Source organism: Apteryx rowi, unplaced genomic scaffold (assembly GCF_003343035.1).
Source record: "Apteryx rowi isolate R43461 unplaced genomic scaffold, aptRow1 scaffold_91, whole genome shotgun sequence".
NCBI lineage: Eukaryota > Metazoa > Chordata > Aves > Apterygiformes > Apterygidae > Apteryx > Apteryx rowi.
Genome location: NW_020451216.1, coordinates 534,872 through 555,410, shown reverse-complemented (window position 1 = coordinate 555,410; position 20,539 = coordinate 534,872). Strand labels below are relative to the sequence as shown.

At 34.4% G+C, this 20,539-nt stretch overlaps 1 protein-coding gene across 1 annotated transcript in view; it reads left to right on the top strand.

The window, feature by feature from the left end:
* TTC21A (tetratricopeptide repeat domain 21A) overlaps window positions 1-20,539 on the top strand; it is a 39,273-nt gene that overhangs the window by 1,321 nt on the left and 17,413 nt on the right. Inside the window, 15 exon segments of the mRNA XM_026091579.1 lie at window positions 576-741; window positions 3,545-3,658; window positions 4,665-4,831; window positions 8,354-8,476; window positions 9,042-9,199; window positions 10,668-10,752; window positions 11,135-11,233; window positions 11,856-12,051; window positions 13,939-14,036; window positions 14,842-15,042; window positions 15,315-15,444; window positions 15,992-16,149; window positions 17,007-17,219; window positions 18,727-18,965; window positions 20,409-20,481. Of these exon segments, the coding sequence (XP_025947364.1) occupies window positions 576-741; window positions 3,545-3,658; window positions 4,665-4,831; window positions 8,354-8,476; window positions 9,042-9,199; window positions 10,668-10,752; window positions 11,135-11,233; window positions 11,856-12,051; window positions 13,939-14,036; window positions 14,842-15,042; window positions 15,315-15,444; window positions 15,992-16,149; window positions 17,007-17,219; window positions 18,727-18,965; window positions 20,409-20,481 (2,220 nt within the window).

Genomic DNA, 20,539 nt, shown 5'->3' with positions numbered 1-20,539 from the left:
CGTCTGCTTCTCAGGGCTGTCCCTGCATTTTGGGAGGCAGCTGGGTGGTCCCTCGCTCTCCGCTCATTTTAAATGAAGCAGCTCTGAACTTTGTTGTGTGAGCGCCATGATCCTAGTCGGGTGTGTAAGGTGTAATCTTAAAAGTCCCCGTGCTAGCACAGTCGATCTTCCACCAGCTCCACGCCGCCGGATTTGGGCTACTACTGTTTCTAGTTTCTGAATCCTGCAAAGGTTTTCAAGGGGGAGCACTAGGAACCTGCTTTCTCAGTTATTATCRCTTGAAAAGTCCGAAGCTGCTTCCATTTCAAATCAAAATCGGGATGCTTAATCCCTGGATTGGGCAGCTAGTAGTAAAGGTGCAGGTGAATTACACTTTGCTTCTAGAGTCTTAAATCATTTTTCAGTTTTGGCAAGAAAAAAACACCTTTCTTTTGTAAATCTAATTGATTTCTTCAATGTATGCTCTCAACAAATCTCTGAAARAAATAGTTGACTCCTGTTCTCATTCTAACAGCCTTTAGTGTATTACAGAACAAGGTTATTCTTTTTAGCAATATATATTTAGCACATTTTAGAAAGAGAAAGTGTTTCTCCTCTGTTCCTCCATCTAGGCATATATTATATATTATGCTCAAGAAAAATATTTCCACCAGCTGAGACAATTTGCAGCTTTAGAGCTCAAGAAGCAAATCAATGATCCAGTGTTGCTGTTTTTCAAGGCATATGGAACCTTGTGTTTAGGTAATTATTAAGAAGCAGTGATATTTACATTCACCTCAGATTTCATATGTGTTCTACCCTTTGTTTTCCTTAAGATGAATTCTTCTGCTTCTGCCTTTTATTCTTTGTTGGAAAAGCTCTGGAAGATTTTGGAATAGTAATAATACTTTGAAGTATTATTATATTAACATAGTTAAAGAGATAAAAGCATCCATTTTAGTAAAACTAATTGGTAGTTACTGCTTTAGCTTCTGAGATGTGATTTTTTCAAAGAAGGAAATGTGGTTTCATCCAGGTAATTTTTGTGGTTCAAGGGTGATGCGCAAAGACAAAAGAGGAAAAAAAGCTTTCTCTGTCCTATGCTGTTGCTTCCAAGTGAAACTCTTAAATTCCCTATTGTTTCAACAGTTATTTATGYCTGAAAACCATACACGCTGGCTGACCTTTCTCCAAAGAAAGATGAGAATTTCAAGAGCCTTTTTAAATAACTTTTTCCAGTGTTATCTCTAAGATGGGATTGCAGATCTGTACATCATTTTCATTGAGCATACGGTAGGAGGGCAGAAGTGCATGGAAGTGTTCAGAAAAAACAGTGTTAAATGTTTTTCTGTGTTTCCTGCTACRTATATTTGGGAACCTAGTCACATAATTACGGCTTTTCTTAAATTACTTGGAAGTTCTTCAGAGCATCTTTTATAACAGATGGACCAGTGAAGACCTGTAGTGTTCACTGGCTTGTAACTGTATTTCTRCAAATAATAGAAATAGTAAATCTTACTTCAAACATAACGAAAGTAGATGCCAGAGAAGAGAGTCTGGTCACATTTTAAAAGAAATGCCTAGGAAATGTACGACCATAGCAAAAAAGGCTACAGGAATTATTTGCATTTGTGGTCATTGTGGAAGGTAGTGAGAAAGTTCTCATGCCCAAACACTTCTTTGTATGGGGCTCATCAGAGGACCTGTCTTAAACTGAGATGAAGGTCAAAGATACTGTGGAACAGACAAAATGAAAAATAAGGAAGATAAATTAGATGGTAAAGATGAAAATAATTAGATGGTATTTACTCAATCATTTTAGAGGAACTCAGGAATGAAATAGCACACCTACTAACAGTTATATTTAACTTCTTGCTCACTGGCCCCAGGGGACTAGAAAGTAGCAAATACCCTATTTTATTAAAAAGGATTGTAGTAGAGGTCTGGAGGGGAGGCTTGCAAGCCTCTGTTAACAAAGTAATAGAAACTGTAATGGATGATAGTTTCAGAGGATACCACAGCAAGTATTTTTATTCTTGGGAAGAATCAACATGTTTTTTATAAAGGGATGTCCTGTCTCACAGATCTAGGAGTTCCTAAAGGATTTAACAAACATACAGAAAGGAGTGATCCTGGTTGCTTAGATTTCCAAAAGTCCTTCATCAAAGGCTTTTAAAGAAACTAAGCAGCCATAGAATGAGAAAAGGAAGGTCTTTAGGTAAGTAATTAAAAGATAAGAAACAGAAGTAATTTATCAGTTTTTGGAAAGAGCTCATCCATGGACTTCTGCAAGAATATGGTTAGACCCTGCTTTTCATCATACTCTAAACAATGTGGAAAAGGGGTAAGCAGTGAGATGACAAGTTGTGCTGATGATATGCAGTTATTCCAAATAGTAAAAATAAGGAACAGTTGAAGAATTGCAGAAGGATCTTAGAAGATAAAGTGGGCAATAAAACCACAGATAAAATTAAGTGTAGATATACATAAGATGACACATATGGGGAAAAATCCTGACTAATTCCACATATGAAATGTTGGGCTCTGAGCTGTTCATCAACAGTCTGAAGTGAGATGTTGGGTTTAGAAAGTATCAGTTCAGAAATCAGTAATAACCAAAAACGCAAAGCCAGTATTAAGAACTGTCAGGAAAAGAATGAAGACCAATACATGCAGAGAACTTTGTTAAATTACTCTATAAACTCATAGTTTTTCCACATCTTGTCCTCCTCTTTTCAAAAATATAAATAGTAGAAATGGGACAGACTGAAAAAGGGAATCAAGAATGAATAAAGGTATCACTAGTTACCATATATGGAATGATTAAGTAAAAAAGTTTATTTTTTCATTTGGAAAAGAAACAGTTCAAGAGAGGATGTGCTATAAAACCATTAGTGGCATGGAGAGAGTAGTCAGGAATTGAGTATTTGCTTTCTTTCAATTTAAGAGCAAGGGGGAGCATTGGATAAAACTACAAGGACCCAGGTTCAAAATAAGCAAAAGGAGATGATTCTTCATGTAACAAGTAATTGAGCTCTGCAATTCCCTGCCACAGGAAGCTGTCAAGCTAAGAGTTAGTGTTGACCCAAGGAGAGATTTGACAAGTTCATTGAAGAAGAATTTAGGGTGGGCCGCTAAATACACAGAAATCAAAAACAAATCTGAGCTGAAACTAGCTGAAGGCTGGGAGAATATGAGGGAAGTATCATTTATACCTTCTCTCAGTCTTAGTCTTCACAAAGCACTTGCTCAGAGCTGCTGTTGCCGACAGGGTGAGCTAGGTGTATCTTTGGTCTGACCCCGCACAGCAGTTCTTATTTTGGTGCTCATAGCTTGTTATTCCTCGAGTACTCCGTATCGTTTACAACTCCGTGTAGTTTACTGAGCTCTCATGGAAACATGCATGTACGGAGATAATAGCTTATGCCTTACAGCATCCAAGTGAAATAAACTGCCTGGTTAGGCTGTGCCTCGGGAGTTCATCTGTACGCATAACTTTTTTTTTTTTTTTTAAGGAGTTGCTAATAACATCTGAATCAACAAAACATCTGCAATGTCTTTGCAGGTCAAATACAAGATGCTATCCTGCAGTTAGAAAATGTTAGAAAAAAACATTCCGATGTGTCATTGTGCTGTCTTTTGGCACTCATTTATGCACACAAGAGGTGTAAAAATATAGGTAAGGTGCTTTTTTTCCGTGCTTTTAGGTATTATTTGTCACAGACTTCAACAGTCAGGAACTTAACGATGCGTTAGTCCAGTGTTTCATCCACTTATTCAGATTAAATTAAGACTTGTAGAACGAAAGAAATATAGAGTTAATTTTATAAATGTGGGTATGTTGTAAGTTATTGCCCTGGACCACTCTTTTGCAGCATATTTTTTTTTCTTTAGAAAATAACTCAGTTCACGTTTATTGAACACTGAACACAATGCTTACATATTCAATTTGCCAACTTTTAAGGCACTAAGAGATTTATATTTAAGGACTTTAGGGAACTAAGAGACTAATAAGTTATAAAACAACAGGCATTGCATAAGATAGTTCATAGTGATCCTATTATGAAATTCTCATGAAAAGAAATCAAATCACAAAGAGAAATCAATTTTTTTTTCATGTAGCTATCTGAGATAGACTCTGCACTATGCTAAAGATTTATTTTGACCAGCTGTGTGGGTGTTTCCAGAACATCAGCACAAGATTATTTCAGACACTAGAAGAAAACTAGCTAGTAGCAGTAACTGTTGTCTTGTATTAGAGGTGATAAATTTTAGGTATGGAAAAATCCTGAAAGGCAGAGCAGTTCCAGCGCAAACTAGAGTGACCCACTGTTCAGCAGCAGTTAGGACTGAGCTGAAGTCCCATACAAGATGATGGGAGATTTACATTCTATATCAGTGGAGAATTGTGTGTTAATTTTCAGTATGCCTTTGTGCAAAAATAATTCTGTTTTAAAAGATACAACTTCTAAAGGAGAAAAGCTTACTAATCTACTTTCCAATTTGGCAAATACCAGTAGCATTGTTAGCACTACTGAAATCAAAATTGATCAGTCTGCAGTGTTACCTACATGTGCAAGTGTTCCAAGGATTAGGAGACTTGTTTAATTTGACTGTTTTTACCATTCTTGTTTAATATTTAACACATTTAACACTTTTTTTTTTGTTTGATTATTTGTTTTTAGATCTGGAAGCTATTTTAGAGTTGAAAAACAAATTGAAGGAAACAAGGAAGAATGGAAGAACTAATGAATTATATTATGCAGGAATGTTTTTGTGGTTAATAGGTAAAAATGATAAAGCACTTGAATACATTGACAGAATGCTGAAAATATCTTCTGGATCTAGAGAGGTAGTGTATACAAAGTATTTCACCCATAGGAAGACAGAATTTCTCACGATTTAAAAAGTAAAATGAGATCATCAGACTTTTAGTCAAATACAGTAAAATGTAAATATGCAAATTTATATATACCTAGATTATATGTTCTGTTTACTATAAAATCTGGGAAAATCCATTGATTTCTTTTTAATGGATATTGGTCTTTCCTCACCAGTCGATTGGTGAGGAGGAATGTTTAATTTTTTTTCCTGTGGAAAAAAAAAAGTGGCTTATATGTTTTCTGTTAAAAGCAAATGCAACAATAGAGGTCAGGTGGTAAAACTGTTTCATCATATCTGCTTATATTTGGTTGTAATGTTGGAGTTACTTTGATGTAATTATATGCTAGAGGCAAGGAATTTGGAATTAAAAAGCTTTCTGAACAGGTTTTACAGACTGCTCCACTGAAATGCAAAGCCCGACCTAATGAGAAAAAGGTATGGGGAGTTTAAGAAGTTGCAAGGCTTTTCTTTCTGTGTATCTTTCCATGATTCTTCTTCCCTCATGGATTGTATTATACAGGAAATAGTCTACATTTAAAAGACTTTCTGAAAATACTGGAATGGACTGTCTGATCACATTTGTGACATTATACAAAGGTTACCTACCTGCACATTGATGTAAAAGGTAGCTACTCCATAATTGGTGGTTGAAAATCCTTGAAAAGTTTCTAAGTAAATAGTTTTTGAAATCATACTTTTTTATCTGATTTTTTCCAATTGTGTGCTAGACACTGAAAATAGGGTTGTATTATTGTCAGTAAATGGCCAAGAGTTATATTTTTAGTGTTCTCCAAAACACTTTGTCAAAAAAGGATTTTCTGCTTATAGTAACATGAGGATGTGATTAAAAAACAGCTAATTGATGATGATAGGTTAAAAACATGTCAATTTGCAGGTCATTAGAAATATACTCTAATTGTTATAAGAAGTTAAGCCATTTGAAACAATATAGTTTTACGTAATTTTCACACAGTTGTATCTGTATGAGATCTTCACTTCTGCAGAARTTGAGTTTTGAAACAAATGTCATTTATTGTTCATGGTATCGGAACTAAAACAATATTGTATGTAGCTGCTACAGATTCTGTACAGCAGTATAAAAATTAAATGCTTGTTTTTCAAAGCTCTTTGTATGCTTAGCAGTTGCAACTTGCTTACATTATTAGTCTTTTCTACAGGTTTCTATGTATATGAAAGTTGATAGGTGGAATGAGTGCCAGCCATTCTAAAAACATTCAGATATGTAGATAAAAGTATACACAGCGGCAGCTGAGTTAGTCATGCTAGGTTCCTTTTTTTAGTCAGTGGAGAAAAACAGGCACTTCTAGTGTGTAGTTCTTATAATTAAGGATTTCTCACCCTCATCGTGCAAGTAATTTTTCAGTATGTCAGAAGAGTTATGCAGTGTGCATGACGGTCTTTGACTTATTTCAGAACTGTAGACTGTAGAACTCATCAGAAATTCTGAAAGTAACATTTCAAAGGAGTAGACATTTTCAAATGTTTACCATCTGGACTCAGTAAGCCTCACAAGCAAACTTACCATTGAGAGGAAATTCTGTGAAAGAGGATTAGAAAATGAAGAACAATGAAAAATATTTGTGGAAGATTAATTCTTTGGTCATTCTCAGTACAAAATATTTGTATAATAAGTTTTAAGATGATCAAAGAAGTAGACCTTAAGCAATGCAATAATGTTTTGGTCTAAATGACTGAGAACAGAATCTAATCATTATCAAGGACAGATTACGGAAGTGAATTGTGCATTATTCAAAAATAAGATAAAGAGGTAAAACCTTCTTAAGCTGCTAAGGCTAAGGTGTTTCCCATACAAACAGAACTCTTGGAAATATTCCATCATTTAAGCTATGCTGCTTAATTAAGTAGCCCTACAAGCTAACTACTTTGATAGCAGTCAAGCAATAATGCAGTCATTAGTTAATTGGAGTCACTTGAAGGGAGTTTGGGTTAAGTTACCTCAAAGCTTCACAGAAAGTTGGCATTTTTTGAAAATATTGGATAAATGATTTTGCAAAAAAAAATGTCAGAAGTACTGCAAATGTAAAAGGAAATTCTGTGCAATGTTTTCCTGTGTTAGAATAGTAGTGTATTCAGTCAAAACTTAAAAGGCTGGAATTGAGTTAATCTAAATGCATATTTATTTATTTATTTATTTATAATCTGTATCAACATTCAGGTGTCTGTGTGAGCAAGGTGTCTAAAAGCTTGATTCAGTTGCCCATGAAGAGGTGTTCAGTGCCCTTCCAGATGTGCTCTCCTTCCTGGCCTCTAGCTGATGCTTCAGAAGAGGATGGGTCTCCTATAGGCCCTGTGTCAGACTGCCAGTCCAGTGAGGATGTGTCAGATCTTCTGAGGCGTTTTAAACAGCAATAGAAGCCCATATTTAAGCAACTGAATCACTCCCCAAAGAGTCTGAAAAGCTATTCTGCTGACAAAATAAAGGTTTATACTTTAGTGTGAGCTGATAAACTCTTTAGGCTCCATTGACTGTATTGACTAGATCTTTTTCATTGTAATGGAAGCTTAGACAACTACTTAACAGGTGCTAACCTAATTTTAGCTATCTTAATTAGTGAGTTGAATTCCATCACAGCTGCTAAGTGGGGATAAAAATCTATAAATGTCTTGTATGTGACACATTTATTATGATGTCAGAAATGCTATGAATTATATTAATATTTTATTAATAAACAATTGTTATAATAATCAACTGGTATATATTTGCTTTACAATACAAGATACTAAAAATGGCATAAACAAGTGCACTAAATTGTTTTTAAAAGTGAACATCTGAAGTTAAAAATATCCATAAGAACTTCTAGTTGTTGTTCATTATTTTTAGTTAATATAGTAGATATATCTATAAGTAACATTTTAAATGATAATCTGTGCACTAGAACTTCAGTGTCTGCAATAGTCGTCTCCTTCATGCCATTAGTAAGTATGACTTTGTACTACATACTTTAGGTAGGATATGTACTTCGGTCATTGTACAAAGTTTTATGCTTTGAACATTCTGTCTTATATTGATTCTACAAATAACAAAGAATAAATGCAATGACTAACTTCCTTCAAATATTTGCTATAATGTTGTTTGGAAATGTTTTAGTCTTTTCTTAGAATCCAGGTGACATACCAAAGGAAGTTTAAGTTGCACTTCAAATGTTTGACTAAAATCATTTGGCTGAGAACTTATGGAGTTCCTTAGTGACAAAAATACATTTGTGTCAAGAAAAACCTCTCAGGAAATATTTTATTATTAGGCTGTGTTAGGTATTGGTATAGATGGCAGCAGGTGCTCTTTATTTTTGTGTATTTTATGCTTTTTAATCAAAAGTCAAAGATACTTAGATTTTGGAAGAGAAATTATGATATAATTATATAAACAAAAAGTATTTGAGGCAAGGTATTTTAGCATATGTTGTGATGCCTGTTAATCAAATTCATCTGATCTTTTTTTCCATTCCAGGGTCTTGTGCTTAAAGGATGGATATATTTCACATCCAGCAAACAGAATGCTGTTGAGAAATCTTTTAAATACCTTCATGAAGGGATACAAGACACTAGTGACATATTTGGGATTATGGGAAAGGTAGAGCTATTTTTGTGTGATTTCATTTTTTTTCTACTTTTTAATTCATAGTTGTGGCATTTCATATGTGACTGATGGAGCAGAGAATCTTCCTCCCCAGGTGACAACTCATAGCATTACAGAGTTCTTTTCTGTTCTTTAGGGGTATAAGACTAGATTTGTAATGAATATATATATATGTATGTATGTATATGTGTATATGTATATAAATAATATCTATGTATCTAAATAAATAAATATCTAAAAACAAAGTAAGTGCCTAATAAGCAGGATCCAAATTCTACTGATTACAAATTTCTGCTTTCCTTGCCCCAACCATGAAAGTGGACCGATGAGGTAAGCCACAAGGGCCTCTGTCATCTACCTGGGCTTTAGTCATTATGATATTCTTTGTTTGTGGAAAATTCAAAAGCCTAGCATTTAACATTATTCCGCACCAACTCTTTGCCAGTTCAAATAACAAAGCAGATGATAATGAGCTTGCAGTTTAGTAATTCCTTATTGGTGCATTGATTAAAATAACTAATTTGGCAGTTTAATGAGATGATTTCTGTTTCTTCTACAGGCAAGATATTTTATGATGCAAGAAAATTATTCAGCTGCTCTGGAAGCTGTTAATCAAATAATAGTCACGTTCAGTGATTTCATACCAGCACTCATTCTCAAAATGAGACTATTTTTGGCTCAGCAAGACTGGGAACAAACTTTAGAAACTGCTGAAAGGTGACTTAACAGAAATATCACTTTCTTTTAATCATGTTACATAATTCTTTTGAACTGTTACTTTTATTTCTAGAGATGTATTCTACTCTTATTTATAGAGTTATGTAGGTTGGAAGGGACCTCCAAAAGTCATGCAGTCCAACCTCCTGCTCAAAGCACATCCAGCTACAGCAGGTTACTCAGGCCTTTTTCCACTTGAGATTTGAATATCTCCAAGGATGGAGATTTCAGAACCTCTCTGACCTCTGCTCCAGTGTTTGACTACCCTCATGGTAGATAGTTTTTTCCCTTACACCAAGTCAGAATTTCTGATGTTCCAAACTGTGCCCATTATCTTTCTTTTTTCCACTATGCATCTCTGAAAAGAATTCGGTTCTCTTAGGTACTTGTAGACAGCAAAAAGGTCTTCCCTTAATCTTTTCTAAATTGAACAAACCCAACTCTTCCAGCCTCTCTTCATGTGTCATGTGTTCCAGCCACCTAATCATCTTACTGCAATGAGTACAGCAAAGGGCTAGTATGTCTTTCCTGTACTGGGGAGCCCAAAACTGGATGCAGTACTCCAGGGATGTGGTCTAACAACTGCCAAATAGAGGGGGAAAGTTACTTCCCTTGACCTGCTGGCTACACTCTAGCTGCCCTGTAAGTGGTAGACTTCCTTTGCTGTAAGGGCTCACTGCTGACTCGCATTCAATTTGTTGACCAGGACTCCCAGATCCTTTTCTGCAAAACTGCTTTCTAGCCAGTCGTCCCTCAGCCTGTACAGTTGCTTGGAGTTATTCCATCACAGATGCAGGACTTTGCATTTGCCTTTGTTGAACTTACTGAGCTTTCTGAAAATTCACTTTTCCAGCCTGTCTAGGTCTCCCTGACGAGCAATCTTCTCCTCCAGCATATCACCGTTCCCACTAATTTGGTATCATCCACAAATTTAGTGAGAGTACGCTCTATCCCATTATCTAGGTCACTGTTAAAGATATTGAACAGTATCGACCCAAGGCATGCCACTAGTAACTGGCCACAAGTTGGACTTTTCACCACTGATCACCACCCAACAGTCCTCCTGTCCACCTTATTGTCTAGATATCCAGTCCTTGTCTCACCAATCTGACTATAAGGATTCTGTGGGAGACTGTGTCAAAGGCCTTGCTACAGTCAAGATATATAACATCCACTGCTCTCCTCTTATCCCCACAGCCAGTCATCTCATCATAGAAGGCAATTTCTTCCCTTTGCTGCCAATGTACTTATAATAGCCCTTACTGCTCTTCATATCCCTCTAGTTTCAACTTCAGCTGAGCTTTGGCTTTCATAACTCCATCCCTACATGCTCAAGCAATACCACTATAATTTCTCCTGAAATTCGCAAAGGAAAACTTAGAAAAACACAGAACTATACTAAATTTATAGGCAGTGTACTCTCTTTGGTTATATAAAACTTGTCACTAACATCTAACTGTTTTCTTAGAATCCTAGGTAAAGATGGGGCCGATATAGATGGACATCAGACCCTTACTGTAAATTACCTTTCAGGGCTTGGCAAGTTGGATTCTGTAAGTATTACTGAACATTTTGCCATATTTTAACCATATAGTTAAACTATGCATGATATTGGAATTGTGATGAACATTGAAGAGACTTATTCATTACTGTGAACATTACTACTTACATTGTTTGTTTTACTATGGAGCCCTGAGCTGCTGAACAAAAGTTATAAAAGGCTTATGCACCTTGTCTTGTAACTGGCTGAAGGAACATCTTGCCATTCCCTATATAATTGCCAGCACAAAACTGTTCACTTCATTTCAGTAATCAAAAATTGTACTCTATATGTAAAATAGAAAAGGTATCAATAGAAATCATAGGTAGGAATAATAGTATCTCAAGTATTCCCATAACTCTGATGCAAGTATCGTCTTAAAATTTCTTCTTCAGGCTTCACTTCAAATTAGAGATTTTATTCATTCTCTGAAGACTAAGGAACCTCACAATGCAGAAATTCATCTTCAAAAAGCACGGGTAGTTAGTAGGTTGGTAAGTATATTTTTGTATGAAAACTTAGTTTGGGGTATGATTCATCTGTCTAAACAGACACAGAGGCAAAACACTAAGACATCTCAAATGGTAGTAGGTGCATATGTATTGGCAAAGAAATTTCAGTCTTCTATGACTGAAATACCTGCCTCTAAGACAAAGTTATTAGTATTAAATGACAGTTATTTTCTGGTCTGTATCATTTTCAGTCATAACATAATTTATGCCATTCATACAACAGTAAAAGAGCATTTTTATTTATTTCCTACCAATAGTTAGAGTTTGATTACTCTAGATTTTATGACTTAAGTTGATTTTACCCTTCATATTGAAATAAATGCTTAGAAAGGTTGTCTGGTTTATTTGGCTATTCATTGTGTGTTTTCAAGAAAAAAGTGATTGCACTATTGAAGTCAATAGTAATATTCTCACTGATTTTAGAGGTGTTATGTTTTTACTTGATTTTTAAATTTTTAACAAATTCTAATTTGACTATGTTTACATATGTGTTTACATTCTTTGTTTTAAATTTAGCATTTTCTGTGAAACTTCATTTTTGTGTATTACTTGATTTTTTCCATCCACTTTTCAGTAGACCTCGTATTATGAACTTTGTTTTTAGTGTGGAAAGAATCAGCAAATCTTGCAGCAAATATATGGATTTATTGAGTGTTCATATACTGAGCTGGCATCACCAGATGCATGTTTTGCTAATGAGCTGGGATATCAACTAATTCTTCAGGAGAAGTGGAAAGATGCTTCTGTATGGTATAGAAGAGCCATGGAGATAGATGGAAGTAGCATTGATGCAATGACAGGTAGTTTTCTTTCCCCCCACCAAAGTGTGGTTGTTTTAAGCTCTTTGGAACTGAAGCTCTCTCTTTGTTTGAAAAGTGCTAATATATTGTGGATGCAACTGAAAACAAATAATATTCTAATACACAGGATTCTCCACTAATTCAAACTTAGAGACATTACTAGATGAATACATCTAGGTTGAGACAGTAATCTTTCTTTTTTTTATATTGGCCTGGACTCAAAACTGTTTTATACTCCTTGAATGCCACAAAAGGGATTTCTGGGTGCCCTAAAAAAGCAACGGGGAGCCTAATATCATCAAGACAATAGAATTGGAAACTGAAGAACTTATTTCTACTAAATGGCATGTGAATCACATTTTTGAAACCTCTACTCTATGGTACAGTAAAGCAATCAGCAAGATTATATGTATTAAAAAAATTAAAGCATTTCTTAGGTATGAGCTGCTTATTATTTTTGTCTGTGAAACAGAGTTCCACATTTAACAGATACAGCAAATTATGAAGCATTTAACTTCTTTTAAGTGTTATTCAAAAAAAAAAAAAAAAAAAGAAAGTTGCCGTTTTTTTCCCCCAGAAGCAGTGAGGATGTGTCTGCTTTGAACAGCCGAATATCTTCTCCTGAGACAATGCCTGCCTCACTGCAAAAGTGCGAGACCTGCTGTCGCTGTCACCTTCACCATTACAGGGAAGGGAATGAAGAACTGGAAGAGTGTTGGCCTTGTGGCATATACAAACCTGTCCCAGAGCTAGTAGCGGTTGCTCCTGCTGCTGCTGTCAGTACTGTTTTGTACAATGTAGTTCTTTCTTTAGTGATGCTTGGGTAAACAGAGTTTGGGAGCTTCAGCTGTAAAAAATGTATACCTCTAGATGGGCTATTTGGTATCTTTGAAACACTCAGAGTTACTTTTGAGTGCCTTTTAACTTCTTGCACATGGTTAACCGTTTTCTGTTCCTCCTCTCCCATCTTAGAGTGACTTTTTTTAAACAGGGCTAGTAGCACAAGTGTTCGCATTTGTCAAGGCATTTTCTCGTCTTGTACTTTAATGTAGTTTTCCAGTTTTTTGGATGGAACTTCTGTTTGAACTTTTGTTGTCTTGTATTTTATTTTCTGATGACATTCTTGGCAGCCCTCACTTATGTTTTGCAGAATCTGTGCAATCTAGTTATTGCTGAAAATGTCACTTTTCATATGGATAAAATAATTTTGCATCCTAATGCCGTATTTCTGTCCAAAGAAATTTTAGACTTCGCATGAGACAACTTGCAGAGAACATTAATAAACATTATAGTAATGTTTACCAATGTTCTTTCTCTACAGGATTTCATCTTTTCCACAAGTGGTCTCCATTTTTTATGTATTTGCAGAAATCTCTCTTCAAGATAGAAATATTTCACAATGACTGAGATGGTTTATATTTCTCACTGAAAGTGCTGGAGACCAATCTGTTTAAACATAGAAATTTTCAAAATGAGTATCAGATTATATTAGGATTTATTTTAAGTTGGATAAATTAGCTAGTTCACTTGAAGGACTATGTTTACTTAAGATGTTTGATCTGTGCGAATCGCATGACCAATTTTCTTTCACAAAGGCAGTGTTGTTTACTATTGTGAGTCTATACCAGGGAAAAGAAATAAGCAGGCATTGAGGTTTCTCTGTTTTGAGGCTGACAACTGAGGGATTTAAAGACATATTGGGTATATGTATTGTCCAATAGACACATTCCTTGATTTTSTTTCAGATAGCAGTGTATACTGAGAACATGATCCATGTAAAGGAACCATACTAAAGGATCACAAGCTGTGCAAAATAAGTATTGATTAAATGCTCTTTTTACTGTATTTCTGAGCACTTGACATGGGCTACCTTTCTTTTTATTGTAGGCATTATTTGGTGCCAGGTGCTCGAAGGGAAGCTAGAAGAAGCAGAGCACCAACTGGAATTCCTCAAAGAAGTTCATCAGTCTAGTGGAAAATCTCCAGTGAGATATACAAACATATACAAACATAAGCTCTTTTTTATTCTCTTTTCTATACATGCAGTAGGTGCACTACACACATTAAAAATGTACAGGAAAATTTTGCTCAGTTTGTACAAACTGAGCACGAACTGAAAACTTTCAATGACGGTCTCTGTACCCAAAACAAAAAATGTGTTAAATCTAATCTGCAGAATAAAACTTCTCAGTGTTCTCCCTCTCCTTTTTCTCTCTGTAGTTTGTCTCCCTGAAGGGAAGAATTGGCGAATCTTTCAGGATGCTCTCAAAATTGCCTGATTTGGATTCTTTCTTCAGTAGAAAATCAGCTACCACTCAGTGTAGCTCATGAAACATAAAAACATTTTATGACATGAAAAAATAGTGTTTGGCAAGAGCACTGCAGTTTCTTGAAGCAAGTTCTGAATGATTTTAAATGGAATCGTATTGACAGTGAAAATACTGAGTATTCAAGCCATTGTTCTACCTAAGCACTTAAGCAGATGCTTGATTCCTGATTTAGTTACGTCTTACATTCCCATTATACTTACCTTAAATAAGAGCACGTAACAATATGAAGTGAAGGGTGATATAAGATATGCACAATAAAATGTGCAGTAAATGTACAATAAATAGATGAGAGGTGAGAGCTATTGTTTAAACAAACTAGAATTGTTCAAATGCTGTCTTCATATGATCCATATTTGCTGTGAAATCTATTAAAGCCATTTGCTGTTTTTCTAAAGCAGAATATTTATTTGTTCATTAAGGTAAACACTGATTTATCAGCTCATATATTTTTCTCTTACAGATTCTGATCTATCTTCAGGCAGTTATTGCTTCAAGAAAAAGAAAAAATGAAAAGCTTGTCACCACTCTATTGAACAAAGCGGCAGAACTTCATTCTTCTTCTCTGAAGGGCCTTCCTCTGAGCATGGAATATTATGAAAAACTAAATCCTGTGTTCCTGATCAACGTTGTGAAAGAATATTTAGTCTTTTGTCCCAGACTAGCGAGGAATATTTTAAATGAAACATTTGATGTAAATTTATTGCCAGTTTATATATATTCATGTTGTTAGAACTAGACAGTCTAGAACTAGTCTATCACCTCCAATATTTCCATAAATTTTATCTGTACTAATAAAAACTGTATGTGAAGAAGGAAAATTAGATTCCACTTGAAGCAGATACTGCTTTTGAATTTGAATTGCATGTCATGCAGTAAAGTTGTGAAAATGTGTGGTAATGTAATGAAAAAAATCTTATTTCTAATCTTTCACAGCCTATGTCACCCGATCAGATCATTTCCCCTCTTTTTAAACAAGTAGCCCTAGTTTTGTATCCAGTGGTTAAAGCTGCTTCTGGGATGTTGGAACCACTTTATTTAGTGGCACAACTGAAATATTTATCAGGTAAGCCAAGACCATATTTTCACATCCAAAGAGGAAAAAAATTGTCAGGATTAATTGCTTTCTAAAATTTTGAATTAAATTAATAATCTTTGAGACTGACTTCATGTTCTTCTTAAAAAAACACCTTGTATTCTCTGTGTTTTTTCTCTATTGATTTAGTTAATTTCTAAATGTATGTAACCAAAGCCCAAAACAATTAAATGGTAAATATTTTAAAATAAGTACAATGACAGCAATGTGACACGAGACAGATTTCAAGAATGTCAAGATGTCGCAGTAGAAATCATCTGTGCTTCTCTCTTAGTCACTAAACATCATTACTATAAATAAATGACTTGATGAGATTGGAGTTGGAAAGTGTTCTATCACATTATTATATTTTAATTATTCTTAGGATGATTTTATACTTTGTTAGTTAAAAGTGATGGCTTTTCACATATCAGGTACAGTAGCACAGCACGTATTTGAGATTACATTACACAAAYGCTCGGTTTGCTCTATAAAGAGAAGCAGCTTATGGCTAAATTAACAGTCAGTTCCTTTTCAGGAGAATTAGAAAATGCGCAAGGTATATTGCAGCACTGCATAGAGCTGGACCCTACGTCAGCAGATGTGCACCTTTTAATGGCCCAGATCTATCTGTCTCAAGGAAACTTAAAAGAATGTTCCCATTCACTGGAGCTGGGGGTTAGTCATCATTTTCAGGTGAGAGTGATTACAGAATCTTAATGCTGAAAATATTTGTTCATGATTCAATATGTAGTGTTTTTTACACATTAATCTGTTGTACATTGTACCAGAACTATGTACATGACACTGTCTTCAAATAACATGCATGTATCAGAAGAAAAAAATGCAGATAAGCTAGTGCCAGCTCTAGTATTAATATATCTGTATACCCATTTGTTTACTTCTGAATGTGTCTGAGGAAGTGATTTTTTTTGTGGGAGTGCAGTGTCACAGCAACAGAAGTGAGATTCATCTTGCCTAATTTAAGTCACTAAAATATGTCTAGTTTAAATGTATAGTTTAGGTTTTCTCATTAATCAGTGAAGAGAGATAAACACTATCTGAGGAAGATCCATCCCACTTGTTTTAGGCATCAGTTTAGTTGTAGGTGCTTTAGGTACCTTGTAAAGTGTTTGTCATTCTCCACTCAGTTTACACAGAACTTGGGCCACACTAGAAGTCTGCTTTTTAGACAGATATCTTTAGATGAGATGAATGCTGTTCCAGAGGTATATAGGGATGCCAGTTTCATGTTTTGAGTTGTTTTTTTTCTTAGAAACTGAAGCCACTCTAATAGTAAGTTTCCAACAATTACAGTACTGGAACACTTCTTTTAGTTTTATTTTCAGAGGAATATTCATGAGTTAGAAGTTTGTCTATGTCTGTTTTAGGCTTTCATATCCAAGGAGTTCCTGTGTACTTCAGTGATTCCATAGTAAATGTTATTTATATGCTGAGAGGAGACTTGGAGTAAATTCATGAATGATGTTTTGGTATTAAAGTAACTGAATTTCTATCTTTACTATCCAATGTATGTTTGCTACTTTCACTAGATTCGTGATTATCCACTGTATTACTACATCAAGGCTAGAGCACTGAATAAAGCAGGAAACTATCCAGAAGCTATAAAAATTTTGAAGGAGATTGTCAGTTCACATGTGAAGCAAGGTGATAGTAAAAGAGTCTGTGGCACCAGATCAACAACCAGTGAATGGGCATCCATTTACTTAGAACTTGCAGAAGCTCTTCAACTGAACGGAGAACTGGTGAGAAATTGAATATGCAACTAGTTCTTTTAGTAAAGAAAGCTTGATTAAAAAACTTTAAAATTGAGACACAAATTTGTTAAAGACTTCTCCAGTGATTAAATTAACTAAGAAAAACTAAAATAAAATTTGATAAAAAATAACAAGAATGATTTTTACTATGTAAACTCTTTTAAGGTTATTAGGATGTTGTGAAATTCATACATCAGAGATAGTACTCCTAATTTGAAAGTTTTTGACAATTCACCCATAGCAGCTTCTCATCAAGCAATGACTGTGATCCTGTTTCTTAGCAATACAATGAAAATTATTCCAAAACTCCTTTAGTAGCATTCTGATTTCCACCTATGATGCGATAATCATTGAATTATGTATGTTAACACTTGATATCAGTGGGGAAAAAAAAAGTATGATCAATCCTAATAGAAGTGTATTTTCCAAACTTTTTTTAGTCCAGAAATATAATCACTGGAGAAAGATTAATGATTTGTTTTTATCTATTTTTTTCAATCATTGTATCAACAATCTGCAGTGTTTTTTTCTGTCTCCTTATGCAATTCTTTTTTTTGATACATTTTTCATATCTTGCTCCAATTTAACTTTCTTCATTGTGTTTAATGTATTTCACTTGCTTTTCATGCCCATTTTCTCCTCTTATAWTTTTTTTCTATTTAGTTTTTAGTGTACAAGAATGGTAGAATTTCCCACCTTTTTCAGATGTCAGTAATAGAACTCAAAACTGTTTTTGCCAGTTGAAATTAATTATCAAATTTTTAAATGACTTAGCTGCCTTAAAACTGTATTTTTCACTGACTAAATGATTTATCAAAATTGCTCAGCTCAAGTTAAAACATTGAAATGACTAATTCATGTTATTCAGAGTAGATAGAAAAGTTTTGAAATGTGTATCGTGGATATACAGGATAAAATATTCCTTATATACAATTAACAATAGATTAAATCACAAATACATTGTTAGAAAATAGCTGAAATAAAATCTACATTTTGTAATGATTCTTTTTTATATCAGTAATGAAACACACATCTTCAAATGCTGACTTATTTCAATTGCCAGAAATTATACTGCCTATTGTCAAGCTGCAGAACAGTGTTTTCCAAAGAAGGGGTTGGAACTCCAGATTCAAGCCTGACTGAAATGCAGTTGTATGCGCTAATAAGGGGGACTGAGTCCCCCTTGCTTTATGTAGAAACAAAACCCAAAAGTTAGAACATGTCTCAAGGACCTTCTAGCTTATAAAAGACAAGAGGTAAACACAATAAATACATAGGATAATAGATCAATAAATAGATAACAAAAACACAGATATGAGTGAAAAGCAAAATCACACAACTTGTTTAATTTGTTAAGGCTTTAGTTTAACATGCAATTTCATGTTACCTAAAAATATTTAATCAAGCCCATTTGCTTAAAATACAGCTATACTTTCCACCAAATTCCTTTCATTAAAATGGTTTTTAATTTACTTTATTTTTTGTACTATTCTAGCATGAAGCCACTAAGATCATGCAGGATGCTACTAATGAATTTAGTGGAACTTCAGAGGAAATCCGCATTACTATTGCTAATGCAGATTTGGCTGTCCATAAAGGAGAAGTGGAAACAGCGCTCAGCATGCTGAGACATGTCGCACCAACCCAACCATATTACATTGAAGCTAAAGAAAAGATGGCTCAGATATATCTTCATATGCGAAAGGATAAGAAACTATACATTGCATGTTATTGGTAATATTGTTTAAAATCCATGCAACTGAACTGTTTTAATTTTCAACCACTGGTCAGAGGAATTTTTTTCCTAACAGTTCTAAAATGTCAGAGATATCTATTTTATAAGCAGCATCAACTTCAATGATTTGTTAATATAATAAGTTTGGTTTTTTTCCTTGAGAAAGGAAAAAGAAATGCTAATATTCTTTTTTAAAACAGAGTAACTTACCCTATAAACAGTCCTTTCAGTAGTGTTGCTGATAAAGTTAGCAGTATTGTACTCAGGATAAGAAGGGAAGGTACAATATTTAGAAGTTTTATTTAAATAAAATATTAATAATTGTGATAAATAATTCTAAAATAAGTGATGTGCTCAAATCATAGAAAAATTTGTAGCAGAGATTTAAACAGAGCGGAGATTTCTTGGTTCACAGTTCTGGTTTTCTTTCCAGCCTGTTTGGCCTTTTTCTATACGTAATGTAAAATCATTTCTATGTTAAATAAAATGAATGGAAATTTAAGCAATTTAGTAAAGTTCTTTAGAAACAGATAGATTATCTCAGTATTCTACACCAACAGTAAAATGAATGATAAATTAGACAAGCATCTGCCTAACTTTTAACTGCCTCAGTAATTTTTATGAAATAATTATCCACACAAGTGCTAAGTTTTAGAGTAATACACTAAGTAATATTATAAATATTATTTTTTCCTGTATATTTGGAACTAAAAGTTGGCATTTGATTTCTGATTTCACACCAATAAATACAGTTATATAAATTATTCTATATTTAGCTCTTCCTCAAATAAGGTAGCATATTTCTGACATACAACCTTTTCTGTTTTTTCTCTGCTATATTTTGCACTACCTCACATCTTCCTGTTACTTATATAGGTAAGCAATTGGGAAACATTATTCATTATTTCTGATCAGTCACAAACTGTCTACACCCCGCTACTTGTGTTTTTTACTTCTGGTAGTCTCCTGAGCTGTTTAGGTTTTTTTTCATTCCTTTGGCCTCTTAGACCATCGGTTCTTTCAGCAAAGAGATGCCACTTGCTATGTATTTGTAGAGCATCTTGTACAGCAGTGGCCTAACTGGCCCCAAGAATGATTAAAATACAAGCATTATTCAAAAATCTGTGGCTTCTGTTCTTCTAAACGATAGGCATATTCTGCAGTCATGCTAGTATGTCCAGCTTCCTACCCCAGGTGTAAGACATGCCATTTATTGCAGCATGAGCTCATTCAGACTTTAAATGTTATGGATTGGAGTGAGCTGGAGTAAGTGGGGCTACCCGGATTTATATTTGCTGAGATTATTACTCTTTATTGTATTGACAGAAATTACTTCATTTCCAAGAGAGTACATGAAGTTCTAAAAATACTTTTCATATGTTTTATTGTAACATTTAATTGTTCTTTCATGATTCAAAGTGTTCTTCTTAATTCTTTTTTAGTGAAATGCATGAAAAATTTCCAGGTCCTCATACTAGTCTCCTCTTGGGAGATGCTTTCATGAATATTCAACAGGTTAGTCCAAATGTATTCAGTAATTACACTGTATTTAAACTAGCATTTCACAACTGAT